The sequence below is a fragment of the Corylus avellana genome, chromosome ca5 (assembly GCF_901000735.1).
Source record: "Corylus avellana chromosome ca5, CavTom2PMs-1.0".
Classification (NCBI taxonomy): domain Eukaryota; kingdom Viridiplantae; phylum Streptophyta; class Magnoliopsida; order Fagales; family Betulaceae; genus Corylus; species Corylus avellana.
In genome coordinates this window covers 27,803,252-27,817,363 of record NC_081545.1, presented here as the reverse complement: position 1 = coordinate 27,817,363, position 14,112 = coordinate 27,803,252, and the positions used below count along the sequence as shown (strand labels likewise).

Below are 14,112 nucleotides of genomic sequence, written 5' to 3'. Positions count from 1 at the left end.
AATTTTTTTTTTTTTTTTGCCAAACGGTATCCTATGAGGACTTTATTTAGAAAGAGTAGTGATATAAGGAGGACTAGAGTTCTCTTAGAGTCATCCCAAATATGATGTGATATTTAAAATTACCAATAGATCAAAATTCAATAATGATCATCTAAAATTCAATGATGATTTTAAATGTCATATTACATTTGGGATAACTCTATGAGGACTTTAATCCTCTTTATATTATTACTCATTTAGAAATGTTGATGCCATAAAGGTTGCCGGACCATTCCTCTCTAGTGCTGAGTCTGGATACCTCACTTCCAAGAATGAAGAAGAATGGAAAAAGGAAATTACTTCCCCCTTCAAGAAAAATGAGAAATATATTTTACCTGAACTATCCACCTATTTGCACTTTTAACCCCAATGTTTAAAAAGTGACACTTTACTCTCCCAAAATATCTGACATTCATACTTGACCCTATGAAATACACTTTACCCCTGAAGTATTTTGAATTGACATTTTAACCTCCTGAGTTGATATTTTACCCTTCAAAATTTAGTTATTTCGGAGAGTAAAGTGTCAACTCAAAATACTTCAGGAGTAAAGTGTACTTTATGGGGTCAAGTGTCCGATACTTTGAAGGATAAAATTTTATTTTTTAAACATTGGACTTAAAACTTAAAAGTGCAAATTAGTGAATGGTTGTAAAGTATGTTTTCCTACAAAAAAAAAAAAAAAAATTGTGAAGAGTGAACCCAAAAACTGGCTGAAGCCTAAGATCGTAGGGCATAATTTTTATATATATATATATATATATATATATATAAAAGATCAAGGGCACAAGCATTCTCGAAACAAAAGGAGGGGGCCATAAAAAGCTCGACGTGTTAGTGAACCCCAAAGACAAGTAACAACAACGCTGTCTGACCAAAATCAAATGAACTTAAACGAACATGTCTTAGCAGTACTTGCAAAATGCAATCACCTCAACCATCTCAAGCAACTCCAAGCCTTTCTCATCACCCTAGGCCATAACCAAACCCAGTTCTACGCCTTCAAGCTGGTCCGCTTCTGCGCTCTTTCTCTTGCCAACATTCCTTACGCTCGCGTCATCTTCGATCATCTCCACTCTCCCAATGTCTATCTTTATACTGCCATGATTACTGCATATGCTTCTCGGCCCGACCACGAGTCCGCCTTTGCCTTGTACCGCAATATGGTTCGTAGAAGACGCCCTCAGCCCAACCATTTTGTCTATCCGCACGTCCTGAAAGCTTGTCCCCAGGCTTTGGAGCCTCATGCAACTAAAATGGTGCATACCCAGATTTTAAAATCAGGTTTTGGTCAATACCCGGTTGTGGAAACGGCTCTTGTTGATTCATACTCGAGGTTTTGTTCGGATAATAGAAGCGCGAGACAGGTGTTTGATGAAATGTATGAGAAAAATGTTGTGTCATGGACGGCTATGATTTCTGGGTATACTCGACTTGGGGAGATTGGTAATGCTGTATCGTTGTTTGAAAAAATGCCGGATAGAGATGTTCCGGCTTGGAATGCCGTTATTTCAGGGTGCACTCAAAACGGTTTGTTCTCTGAAGCAGTTTCACTCTTCAGAAGAATGGTCAATCTTTCACAGGAGGGGCAGCATCAAGGTATTAGGCCGAATCAGGTTACAGTTGTTTGTGCGCTCTCAGCTTGTGGCCACACTGGCATGCTCCAGCTTGGTAAATGGATTCATGGTTATGTTTACAAAAATAGGGTTGATCAAGATACATTTATCTCAAACGCTCTAGTAGATATGTATGGGAAATGTGGGAACTTGAAAAAAGCAAGAAGGGTTTTTGACATGACTCCCAAGAAAAGCTTGACCTCGTGGAATTCCATGATCAATTCTTTTGCTCTCCATGGCCAAAGCGAGAGTGCAATCAGCACATTTGAGGAGATGATGCAATGTGCAGATGGTATGAAACCTGATGAGGTTACATTTGTTGGTTTGTTGAATGCTTGTACTCATGGAGGATTGGTAGAAAAAGGTCTTTCTTATTTTGAGATGATGACTAATGGTTGTAGAATTGAACCCAAAATTGAACACTATGGGTGCTTGATAGACCTTCTTGGTCGGGCAGGTCAATTTGAAGAGGCCTTGGAAGTTGTGAGGGGAATGAGTATGGAACCTGATGAGGTTGTTTGGGGTTCTTTGCTTAATGGATGTAAGATTCATGGTCGTTCTGATTTGGCAGAATTCACAGTCAGAAAATTGATTGAGATTGATCCAAACAATGGTAGTTATGGCATAATGCTGGCGAATATACATGGGGAGTTGGGGAAGTGGGATGAGGTACGGAAGGTGAGGAAGATGTTGAAGGAGCAGAATGCCTATAAAACTCCCGGTTGCAGTTGGATTGAGGTTGACAACCAAGTTTATCAGTTTTATTCTGCTGATAAATCACATTACAGAACAGAAGAGATATACAAAATCTTGGAAAGTATGATCTGTTTTGTTAGTTTGAAGTGAAAGTCAGGCAAGAATTCTCTATTTTTTTCCCTTTGCCACAAAAAAATTAAACAGAGGAGACGAGAGTGGGAGAAAGGAAATTATTCGGATAAAGGTGCATGTAATCTCTGGATCACAATCACCCGGTTCTGGTAAGAGTTTCAATTGTCTTTTTATAGATAAATATTTTGATAGATGACTTCCGTTTAAATGATTGGATTTTTTTAATGTCATCCAGAGAAGGGAAACCCTGGTGGATGTTGATTGGAGTTTGTTGGTGATTTTGCCCTCTTTCTTAATTCATTGGAGGGTCATAAATACCCTGGCATACTCATTATCATTTCATTATCTAATTTTAGTTTTTTGACCTTCAAGAAAGTTTTTAGTTCACACAAAGCTAGGCTAGCTTCAGGTTCTTCTCAAAATGCACTTCATATTCATGTGATTTGGTTGTCCTCCTTCCAAAAACAGGCTGAAAAACTGGGGTCTAAAGATGAGAGTTGAAGTTGGGTTTCTTTAGAGTTTGTTGAGTGCATTATTCACCTTCCGGGATAATATAATGGGGAAAGGTGGCCGTATATGGTGGACAAGTAAAATCTTGGAGTGCACTAAAGAGTTCCACCAAGCTCTAAGTTGCACGCGCCTATGGCTCCTATTAATGTAAGTTCCCCTTTCCCCATCCTAATCAACATATTTTTATGTGGATTTTGCATGCTTGTTCATTATGTTATTTTGTCACTGATCTTGTATTCAAGTCTACTTTCTTGTTACTTTGTCTGCACTGATTGACATAAATTATTCATGATAATTCTTTTCATGAGTAAACTTCTATTCATAAAAATGTAAAAGGGTCACCGGAAGTACACATTTCCATATGATAAATTAAATATCTTTATGCTTTATTAGGAAAAAGAAAAACAATTGATTTTGGATGTTGCAGGACTGACCAATCACAATTTTTTTTTTTTTATTATTTTTTTTTTTTTTATGAGATTGTAAATGGAGTACAAAACAGAAAAACAAATACAACTGAAAAATACACAGCCTGTCAAAAAGGAGGCCACAAAAACTCTCTAACAATGGATACAAATCTATGGGAAACTTGCCAATTGAATTGGTGGTATTGGCCTAGTGAGCTATGTTGTGAGCACGACAATTCGTATTCCTATCAATCTTGGTGGTAGTCTAGTTATCAAAGGAGTTGATTGAGACCAAGAATATCAGAAATAATGGGGGCAATTCTCCAATTAGTGGTGAGGTGTGGTTTCAGGAGACCAAGTATAACAAATAAAGAGTCGCTCTCTAGGACGGTATAGTGCTTGGGCTGATTTTACTGCATGGAAGACTGCAAGAACTTCGCCCCCAGTTGAGTTGCACAGAAACCCAATGTAGCTGAGGCAAAAATAATGGACCCTTCAAAGTTTGTGCCAGTGGCAGCAAAGGCCAAGTGAGGTGCAAATGGCAGTGTCAAAGTTAAGACTTTGAGGTGGCCAAGTGGTGGGGAGGACCAGAGGATGGATTTAGGAACAAGGGCTTTCCAGGCTTTTGAGATGGGATATGCTAGTGGAGTTCATTTGCTTTGAAAGAGTCAATGGGCCAGGATTTGGATCCTTGTAAATTTTGTTAATTTGAATCCTTTGTAAAATTTGAAATTGGTTACCAAAAGAGAGCTGAGAAATTAGCGAGATAAATTGACTCCTCTCTCTCTCTCAGAATATTTGTATTTTTTTTGTTTTGTTTTTTTTTTCCCCTCCCTAATTATATAGAAAGGCTCAAGAGAAATTAATATTAACTACATATATTAGGATATTTTAGGAGAAACTAGAAGGGATTACATCATCAGACACTGCAACAACACAACAAAACAAAACAAAAGATGAAAGATAAAGCGAAACCCTTTATTCACTCACAAAGCCACACGCACAAAAGACGTTAAAAAGTTTAGAGCTCCTGCTTGGCCTCACTGCTCCTGAGCTTAGGAGGTTCATGGTCCTCTTCTCCGGCAATGCTAACTATCCTGGGACCGGGACCCTTGATCTTATCGGGGGACAACTTGGCCAATGACAAAGTGAGCACCCCGTTCTCCAACTTAGCCTTCACAGAATCCAAGTCCACGTTCTCCGGGAACCGGAACTGCCTCCAAAACTTGCCGTAGGATCTCTCCACCCGATGCCAACGATCCCCTTTCTTCTCCTCCTCTCTCTGCCTCTCCCCGCTTACTCTCACCACCCGGTTCTCGTCCACTTCGATCTTTATCTCCTCCTTCTTCAACCCCGGCACGTCCATCATGATAACGTGACCTTCCGGCGTCTCCTTCCAGTCGACCCTGGCCGGAGGGAGTGCCATGATATTGTCGTCTCTCTCGAGCCCATATGGGATTTGTTCCAACACTCTGAACGGGTCTGCCCAGAAATCAGCCAACATACTCCCCGGACGTTCTAGGAGTGGCAGCAAAGACCCATTGGAGAACCCAACATTAACAAAGAGCAAGAGAAACAAAGCGAGAACAACTTCTTGTGCTTGTGCTCCCATTTTTCTGATATTGATGGTGGGTTACGAGCGTTGCAGCGTGCTTTGTGATTGTCACTTCTGAGTTCTGAAGAGCAAGGGGGTGCTACGCTGTTTATATGGAGAAGGGAAAAAGCAAAAGATATGGCGGACTTTGGAGAGGTGTAGAGAAATGGGGAAGGTTCCAGGTTGATTTTGTGAGGTGTTTCCAACATGTTCCAGACGCTTCATGTCATGTTCCACAACAATCATCGTTTATTTTATGATGTCAAGTATTAACACAGGTATTTGGTGTTTACTCAAAATCATATTAAACATTAAATTACAAAATGGTCCCTGTGTTAATACTTGACATCATAAAATGGATCGGGAAAAATTCCGATCTAACGACCACAACAATGTCACATGTCCCACTAAATAGAAAATAATAAAATATTATTTTGTTTCTTTTTAAATAAAAAACAAAATAATAAAAAAATATAATTAATTATTTTTTTATTAGGCCCTCAGGGGTGGTTAGGGGTGGCCGAACCACCCCCGAGGACCACCGTTTGGCCTGAGAGTGGCTTTGGCCACTCAAGACCGGCTTGTCTGAGGTGACCAAAGTTACCCCATGATTCTTAGGGATGGTTCGGCCACCACCAAGGGCTAAATCAATTTTTTTTTTATTTGGCTGTGGGGGGCCAAATTTTATATATATATATATATATAATTTAAAAAACCATTAAATGATATTTTATTATTTTCTATTTAATGACACATGGCATCGTTGTGGTCGTTGGATCTCGTTAAAATATCTTGATCATGAACTAAATTCTTAATGTTTAATATGATTTTGTGTAAACACCAAATACTTGTGCTAATACTTGACATCATAAAATAAACGATGATTGTTGTGGAACATGACATGAAGCGTCTGGAACATGATGGAAACACCTCACAAAATCAACCTGGAACCTTCCCCATTTCTCTACACCTCTCCAAAGTCCGCCATATCTTTTACTTTTTCCCTTCCCCATATAAACAGCGTAGCACCCCCCTCTCTCTTCAGAACTCAGAAGTGAGAATCACAGAGCACGCTGCAACGCTCGTAGCCCACCATCAATATCAGAAAAATGGGAGCACAAGCACGAGAAGTTGTTCTCGCTTTGTTTGTCTTACTCTTTGTTAATGTTGGGTTCTCCAATGGGTCTTTGCTGCCACTCGTAGAACGTCCGGGGAGTATGTTGGCTGATTCCGACAGGTTTCCATAGGGTCTAGGTGGGGTCCAGCGGGTCCCGGTAAGTCGCAGTGGGTAATTTTCAGTTGTGAATAAAAATTACATTTTATAGGTTAATATGATGAAATGAAAATATAAAAAATATTTGTAATTTTTTGTGCGAGCGCAAAACGCGAAAAATGATTTTATCGTAAAACATTTTCCTAAAAAATATTTTAGGCAACAAACGGAACCTAAAATTATGGTTGAATTTTACTGATCAATACTTGCAGTAGTATTTTGAAACAAATAGTATGGCTGTGGCAAACATGCATGGATTGATTTAGGATTATGACAGAATATGAGGCACAAAATTACCCATCCGAGTATTGCTACCGTTTTCTTTTCTTTTTCATACTCAAATAATAAGTGAACACCATATCTTATTAATATCTGACGAATCTTTATTTCTGGAAAATAGTGTTTGGGGTGAGTTTGGGATTGCAGTTTTAATAAGTGCGATTTTAAAAATAACGTTTTTGAAATCGCTACTTTTTAAAATCGTAAAAGCGTTTGGTAAAACATCTTAAAAAATATTTTTTTATTAAATATTTGTTATGCGAATTCATGATTTTCGTTTAAATTCGCACTTTTAAATTCGCACTTTTTTCAAATAAGTATTCCCTAGTCTGTTTCTTGAAATCGCAATTTTTTTTCCTATTTTAAATTAAGTATTTTTTAAATTGTAATGTCAAACACCTTACGTTTTGCAATACATTTTAAAAATACAAATTATTTTTATGAAATCGCAATTCTAAACGCACCTTTAACAACAAAATTTAAAAACTCAACATAATATTGAAAACATAAGTCTGTGAAATACCCAGCACATAATATAGAGTTATCAAGCTCATGACTCTTGAAGTTTTAAATACCCAACACAAAATATACTGAATTAAGTTGAGTTTGTTACTTGCCTTGTATTAATTCTCGCAGCTCACAAACTTTTTACCGAACTTTTTTTTTTTTTTTTTCCGGTGCAGACGGTTCTAAACACAGACCAGACACTTGCAAAAGACAATTAATGTTTTTGTCTTTTTGGGGAGTTCAGGTCATTATACGTCAATAAATAGGAAAAAATTGATGGAAGGGACTAATTTGCCGCAGTTTATTAGTTTGTGAGCGTGAATATCAGTTTTTGAACTTTAGAAGGTAAAACGCAAGTGCGGGTTAAGTGTAATTTCTTCCTATTTATTGGTTAAAAAAAGGGAATGAAGGAAGCAAAACAAGAGGATTTTTCCCATGAATCATGATACAGTCGGCTCTCCGAGTAACAAAAGGTCAAGTTGTGGAAGATACAAGATATATATAGGGCCACATCCAATCTAATGTTTTTGGCAGTAGGGCATGGTGGGAGACTGGGAGAGGGATGGGGAGGATTTGAATATCACTTTAGCGCCCAGTCTCCCATACCAAATGGACCAACAAGTAAGCAAAAGCAAATCTCCCATACCAAATGGTCCCTTCCCAATTGATATCACCGCATGGGGAATGCACTGCACATCCTAGAACCCTCGAATTTAAGAAAATACCCAAGAATCTCTATTGCAGGCTTATTTATACATAATTAAAGAAACACAAAAAGGCATTATAAGAATAAGAAGGGAGGATCGAAGTCGAAGAAGAAGAAGAAGAAGAGGAAAAAATGAAAATACAATGTGACGTGTGCGAGAAAGTGGAGGCAGAGGTGCTATGTTGCGCAGATGAGGCGGTGCTATGCAGGGGATGCGATCATAAAGTCCATGCAGCTAACAAGCTCTCACAAAAGCACGAGCGAGTTCTTCTCCTAAAAGACTCATCATCATCATTGTCCTCATCGTCCACGTCATCCTCCACCTCCTCCTCTTCCCATGCGCAGCTACCTCCATGTGATATCTGCAAGGTATGCCACCAACATTCCCAATTTCTCTGTCATCCTAACGAGAAGTGCTACACCCACCCCAAAAAAAAACAAAAAAAATCTCTAAAAATTAGTTCTTAAAGAATGTGTGACCATCCCATCCCATGACACATAAGAACCAACTTTAAGGAAAAGAAAAAACAAAGGAAGTGTAGCATTTCTTCTTCCATCCTAATTCTCTTTCTCTTTCTCCCTCCAAAAAATTAGAGGAGTTTTTTTAAGATTTTTTAATGGTCTAGATTTAATTTAAATTTTTTTAAAAAATTAAAATAGAGTAAAATTAAATCTGAACAGTTAAAAAAATTACATAAAATCTTTATATGGATCCTGGCAATTTGCCGCTTCCTTTTTTGTAGGGGTGGATGTGGGGTAGGGTCCGTAGGGATTCAGCCTTCCAGACCACCCCTTTGCGGGGCAAAACTAGAGATTTGTGTTTGAGAAGTAAAATTCTAAAAAAGATAATTTGGGAAGGTCAAAAATTAAATTTTATAATTAAAAAAAAAAAAAAATTGAGGGAACCACCTTGGGCTTTGGGGGGTCCAGGGTCCCCCCAAGGCCCAACGTGGTTCCGGCCTTGCTTAGGATCTTCAATCTCCATAAAAGGGGGGCAATGGTGGGTGGATCTCGATCTCATGTATCCAAGTAATACTATATATATATATTTTTTTATCATTTTAAAGTTGATGTAGTTTTTAAAATTATTATTACATTTGGGATGAAAAATCATTGAATTTTGATCAAATAGTAATTTTAAAAGTTATATTAACTTTGAAAAAAAAAAAAAAAATTGATATGTAGCATAATAGCATTACTCCTCCCTCATTTTTTTTTTCCAGCGTCTTTGTATTCTTTTTTTTTTTTTTTTTAGAAAAGTGTCTTTGTCTTTTGGACATAAATGAACTTATTTTAAACTTTGTCACCTTACCTTTTTTTTTTTTTTTTTTTTACATACGAGGAAAGGGAAAGGGAAAAGGAGATTTGATCTAGTGACCTCTGCTTCATAAAGCGTAGTTCATAGCCGATTGGGTTATTCATTAGAGACGTTACCTTACGTTTTAGATGCAACCTCTTATTATTGGCTTGAGGTAGAAAAAAATTACAATGTGAGAAATAAAGCAAACAGTAAGAAATTGGTCATAAAATGTCCCGGTCTTCTCAGTACGGAAGAAGATAATTTTCTTATTTGTCTTGCTTTATGGCTTAATTAATTATTTAAATATGCATACAGGAGAGAAACGGCTACTTCTTCTGCATAGAAGATAGAGCACTATTCTGCAAGCACTGCGACGTTTCAACCCACATGGGGAGCCCCTTCGCTTCATCCCACCGACGATTTCTTATCACAGGCGTCAAAGTCGCCCTTCAACCTTCCATTAACACCAATGACATAATTAGCTCGCCCACTTCGGCTACTACTTCTTTCAATTTTCCTGCAGACAACGAGAGCAGGGCGGCAATGGCGCCAATGAGCGTTGAAGCAGCGTCGACGACAGAAACTAGAGCTACCTTCTCAGGCGCTGAAGTTGATCCATTTGCAATCGGACCTAGTAATTGGTTACTGAATGAGACGTTTGACCCGAATGATTTTAACTACTATGAATTTTCAGAAGTTGGATCATCAAGAATAAGCACTACTCCATGAAATTCCTATTCCTCAACCCCAAATTGTTTCAAATGTGTAGCAACTTCTTTTGCTTATAATATCAATCTATATTTTGTTATGTACTATCCGATTCAATTCGTGCAAAACGCTCATTTTGTACTAGTCTGAAGTTTACCCGACAGAAGTGGGTATACAAAGTGGCCCTATCTTGAAAGATATATTCTCGTATATATAGTGACGAGACAACATATATATTCATGATGTGACATCATATACACTATTAGATTATCTTTTTTTGACTTCAAATTAATGTGCATACAAGTGGGCAGACACGGACATAGATCAAATATAGAGCGGATATGCTTGTCATGTGGTGGAAGAAATATATATATAGCTACAAATCTTAGTTGATTATAATCACCCTTATCAATTTGAGTTTTGAAGGTGACATGATCTATTTGTAGTCACCATTCAAAGGGGCGAATCATTTTGAAAAAGTTGCATCAAACTTCCGAGTCATTGACAATATTGAAGGGATATAAACAGAACATAAATGGATGATCTTCACGAATTATTCCTCTATGTGGTTCAAATGTGATCACTTTATCATTGCCGTTGCCTTCAACTTTGTGCTTCTTTCTTTATTGTTCCATCCCACCCTTTTCCATTTTTTTTTTCCTCTAGAAATCAATCTGGAATTCAATATCAAACGTTAAGGGAGCATGTTCCAAGAAGAAGCATAACATTTTGTACTACTTGGTTAGATTATGAGGTACAACACGAGGGGGAAAAGGGGAAGCTTCCCTTTTCATATGATGTATAGTACAAGTTGGTAATCATTTTGTACTACTGTATTGTTTTTTGCTGGTACGATGTTATACTAGGGATTATACAGTACTCTATTGTTGCACTTCAATCTTCATGAATGTTATTGCTCAGAAAAAGAGAGAAAAAAAAAATTAACAATTGGCAGATAATTAAAATCTCTTCCTCAAAACCCTCATGTCGATCCAGTTTGTTTTCAAGAGGGATAAAATTGTTATCCCTCTTGAAAACACTAACAGGCTGAAATGGAGAGGATCCTTCCCCATTTCCGTGGGTTGATTAAGAATATTTACCTTCATTTATAAAGAAGAAGAATTAGCATTGGGCCATAATGAGAGGTGTTCACACATTTAGTTATTAATGTGGTATGATCCGGTGAATTTAGTAGTGAGTGCCAATAGCTAGGTACTATGGTTTTTACTAAAGGTCCGTTGGATTTGTAATTTTAATACATGTAATTTAAAAAAATAGCAATTTTAAAACGTGATCTTTAAAACATGCATTTAAACATTTGGTAAAAATAGTGATTTGACTTTTAAAATTATGTGTTCTTAAAAATGCACTGCATTGCTTATGATTTGAAAACACAAATTTTTTAACGTTTTCAACCCGTGATTTTTAAAAACACACTCTCAAATGATACATTTTCTGCTATCTTATTTAAAATCACAATATGAGCTACGAAATCGCACAACCAAACAAACTATAAGTCAGATTTACAATTTGATGTGATAATTAACGTGAGACTTATCACATCAACCACTAAATAATTAAATTTATTCTCTCCACTAAAATAAGTTAGGTGAGTTTAAAAGAGAGGCATTTTTCCTTTACGCTAGTAATAGTCTACGAGCATAAACTAATTTTTTCATTTTTCCCGAAAACTTTGCGATCACCTAATTATTTATAGGTCTAATTTAGATTTGGGAATTTGGACTAGTCTCGAGAAGTATCTACATCTTTTCATCATTTCTTTTTCTTTGGTTTCTAATATCTGCCCCTTTATGCTTAATTGCTCTTCCTTAATTTGACGCCATTGAACTTGAGATCACACTTTCGCTTTTCTCACATATAAATCCTTCCTTGAAACAAGAAGCAAGCACCATTAATTAACTCACATAAGATCCATCTAAGAACAACGGAAATACAGTTGATCATAGTACAAAACCAGTTAGTTCATTGACTCCTACCAAAAAAAAAAAAAAAAAATGAAGAAAAAAACCAGAACAAAGCATTTACTTGTTGTCGGACCACGCTTGCGTTGTGTATATATATATTTTATTAATTGGTTTAGAAAAAGGCCTGTCTAGCATTTTTTACCACAAGAAAGATGATCATCTTCTTCAAACAACACCCACACCATGCTTATTTTGGTCTCCAGCGCGCATGAGAAAATGTTGTTTTCATTCTTTTTCCCTTGTTTTGCTGCTCTTCTTAGGGGCTTGGCTGAGTTCGAGAGGCACCCCAAGATTGGAGGGGGTTGATTTTGCGGGCAACCCAAGCATTCCTCCAACGCCATCACATGCTCCATGGTGATGATCTGAACCGATGGGTATTCCAAGTTCTTGTTTTGGATTACCCTTTTGCACTTCTCGTACATGTCGTGAAGATCTTGAGTTTGCCGGGAAGCCCTCTTGAGAATTTCGCAGGCTAAGCCTCTCGCCGCCCTGTTCAAATCGAAGAACATGTTGACAAGAGCCGCGATGCCTTCGCAAAATGTGAAGTACAATTGGAAGCTCTCTTTCAGAGTGCTCATCATGGCCGCCTGAGCGAGGTAATCGGAGGGGAAAATATCGGACGGTGGTGAACAATCCAAGACGCGATCTATTAGAAGCTGGCATTTGGGTAATTTACGAAATACCATGTCGACTGATTTCTCTTCGTAGCATCGGAAATCCAAGCCGTGAGACATGACAACCGGCTCGAGCTTTCCGGCTTGGTTGATGAGCCACCCCATCCTTTCTTCCAGATAGGCTGCGTATTTGCTGAGGAAAGAATTCTTGGAAATCCACGGGTTGCAGAGCTGGAGATGGCCGGAAACGTGAGTGCCGCGTAGCTGCTGCTCGAAGCAGCGGTTGCCGCCTCGCAGGAGGCGGTGGATGAGGACGAGGGTCTTGAGCGCGACAAGGCGGTCTCTGGTTTTGCAAAGGCGGCGAGAAATTCGTTCGGCGAGAAAAGGAATCGACCCGGGAGAGTTGGAGACGAGGAAGAGGATCTCGTGCATGTGCTCGTCGTCGATGGGGCCGTTGTCGTGCCCGGTGGCCCGCAGGACGGCAACCTCTATGTGGGAAAAGCCGTCGTGGTGATTGTATATCATGGCTTTGCCGATCGACGCGTGGTCCTTCACGGAGCCGAGAGCTAGCCGGAGCTTTTCCTGTATATCTACGCCCATTTCCTCTGTTTTGAAATTATAATAAAACTGTGGGAGCAGTTTTTGTGGGTCGAGAGAAAGATGGGATGAGAGTAGAGATATATAAAAGAAGAAGGTTAGAGAGAGAGAGAGAGAGATAGAGAGAATCAGGAATCAAATCTGTAATATTATAACATTCATGGGTGCTCTCTCATCTCTACAGAAAACAGAGAGACAATGTGCGAAGAATGTTCTTATGAAAATACAATTTTTCCAATGGTCTTTGAAGGCCCCACAAAACTATCATTATTCTATTTCTATGCTACAAAGTAATTCACGTGGAAGTCAACGGGGACTGTACAAAATGATCCAACTGGAATTATACCTTAAAACGATTAACAGCTAAAAGAAAAATACTTTGATAAGACACCAAGCGCGTTGATCTCGTGTTAAAAAAATTTATAGCTAAAAGGAAATGCTGTTTGTTGTGTTAGTCTGATTAAATAGGTTTACATATAAACTGTCCACATAAGCTTTTGAGTAGCAGTTGATAATGGTGAGTTTATGAACAGTCTTTATGATCAATCACATTAATTTTATTTTTCTCTATTTGATTCGAAGGTTAATGTGATCGGCACAGTCTTTCAGAAATGATAGTCACACCTGCACCATTACTAGTTGCATGAATCACATGGAGTCAGAACTGATCTGAAAATTTATAGTGACTGACTATTGTATGTTATAAGGATGTAGTAGCAAACAGATATTTCTCCACAGATCTATGGGGTGGGATCCCTAACAAAGATCCATCTCGTAGGGATCTCTCCATGAGTTGCTTTGCCCATCATTTTTTTTTTTTTTGCTTTTCAATTTGTTTAATTTTTAAATAATGATGATGTGGTATGACTAGTCGATCTCTGAGAAGCTTTGACATGGCGGGTCGTTAAGTTTTTTTGGATAGAGGGTCTAATTAAGGTGGCTATTTGATAATGGTCCAGAGTATAGGTAGTAAAAAATATTTAACCCCATTTTCAAAGAGAGAGAGAGAGAGAGAGAGAGAGAGAGAGAGATTGAAAATAGAGAAGGAGTGAGGAATCAAATCTGTGATTTTAAAACCTAAAACATGGGTGAGTGCTCTCTCGACCCTCCAAAAAACAGAGGGACAATGTGCGAAAGAATGTTGTTATA

At 38.1% G+C, this 14,112-nt stretch overlaps 4 protein-coding genes across 5 annotated transcripts; 2 read left to right on the top strand and 2 right to left on the bottom strand.

The window, feature by feature from the left end:
* Positions 1 to 859: 859 nt before the first annotated feature.
* On the top strand, positions 860 to 3,399 carry LOC132182567 (pentatricopeptide repeat-containing protein At1g33350-like). 2 transcript variants are annotated; one of them, XM_059595851.1, is made up of 2 exons: positions 860 to 2,632; positions 2,952 to 3,399. In XM_059595851.1, the coding sequence occupies exon 1, from the start codon at positions 924 to 926 to the stop codon at positions 2,499 to 2,501; it is 1,578 nt and encodes a 525-aa protein (XP_059451834.1). In that variant the 5' UTR covers positions 860 to 923; the 3' UTR covers positions 2,502 to 2,632; positions 2,952 to 3,399. The 2 variants fall into 2 exon arrangements, with proteins under 2 accessions (XP_059451834.1, XP_059451833.1); XM_059595850.1 differs by having other exon boundaries at positions 2,719 to 3,399.
* Positions 3,400 to 4,258: 859 nt separating this feature from the next.
* LOC132180944 (22.0 kDa class IV heat shock protein-like) lies at positions 4,259 to 5,169 on the bottom strand. The gene has a single exon (XM_059593954.1). The coding sequence runs from the start codon at positions 5,010 to 5,012 to the stop codon at positions 4,422 to 4,424; it is 591 nt and encodes a 196-aa protein (XP_059449937.1). The 5' UTR covers positions 5,013 to 5,169; the 3' UTR covers positions 4,259 to 4,421.
* A 2,722-nt stretch (positions 5,170 to 7,891) lies between these two features.
* LOC132182072 (B-box zinc finger protein 23-like) lies at positions 7,892 to 9,788 on the top strand. Its single transcript, XM_059595280.1, has 2 exons — positions 7,892 to 8,128; positions 9,375 to 9,788. The coding sequence occupies exons 1-2, from the start codon at positions 7,892 to 7,894 to the stop codon at positions 9,786 to 9,788; spliced, it is 651 nt and encodes a 216-aa protein (XP_059451263.1).
* Positions 9,789 to 11,868: 2,080 nt separating this feature from the next.
* On the bottom strand, positions 11,869 to 13,032 carry LOC132181346 (putative clathrin assembly protein At1g33340). Its single transcript, XM_059594528.1, has one exon. It carries the CDS (start codon positions 12,964 to 12,966, stop codon positions 11,881 to 11,883), a length of 1,086 nt encoding a protein of 361 aa, XP_059450511.1. The 5' UTR covers positions 12,967 to 13,032; the 3' UTR covers positions 11,869 to 11,880.
* Positions 13,033 to 14,112: the final 1,080 nt, after the last annotated feature.

What these genes read in the sequence shown, in the direction of transcription:
- LOC132180944 (XM_059593954.1), bottom strand. Translation starts at nt 5,012, where the DNA reads ATGGGAGCACAAGCACAAGAAGTTGTTCTCGCTTTGTTTCTCTTGCTC.
- LOC132182567 (XM_059595851.1), top strand. Translation starts at nt 924, where the DNA reads ATGAACTTAAACGAACATGTCTTAGCAGTACTTGCAAAATGCAATCAC.
- LOC132181346 (XM_059594528.1), bottom strand. Translation starts at nt 12,966, where the DNA reads ATGGGCGTAGATATACAGGAAAAGCTCCGGCTAGCTCTCGGCTCCGTG.
- LOC132182072 (XM_059595280.1), top strand. Translation starts at nt 7,892, where the DNA reads ATGAAAATACAATGTGACGTGTGCGAGAAAGTGGAGGCAGAGGTGCTA. An exon ending in CTCCATGTGATATCTGCAAG is followed by an intron (nt 8,129 to 9,374) that starts GTATGCCACCAA and finishes ATATGCATACAG; the next exon opens with GAGAGAAACGGCTACTTCTT.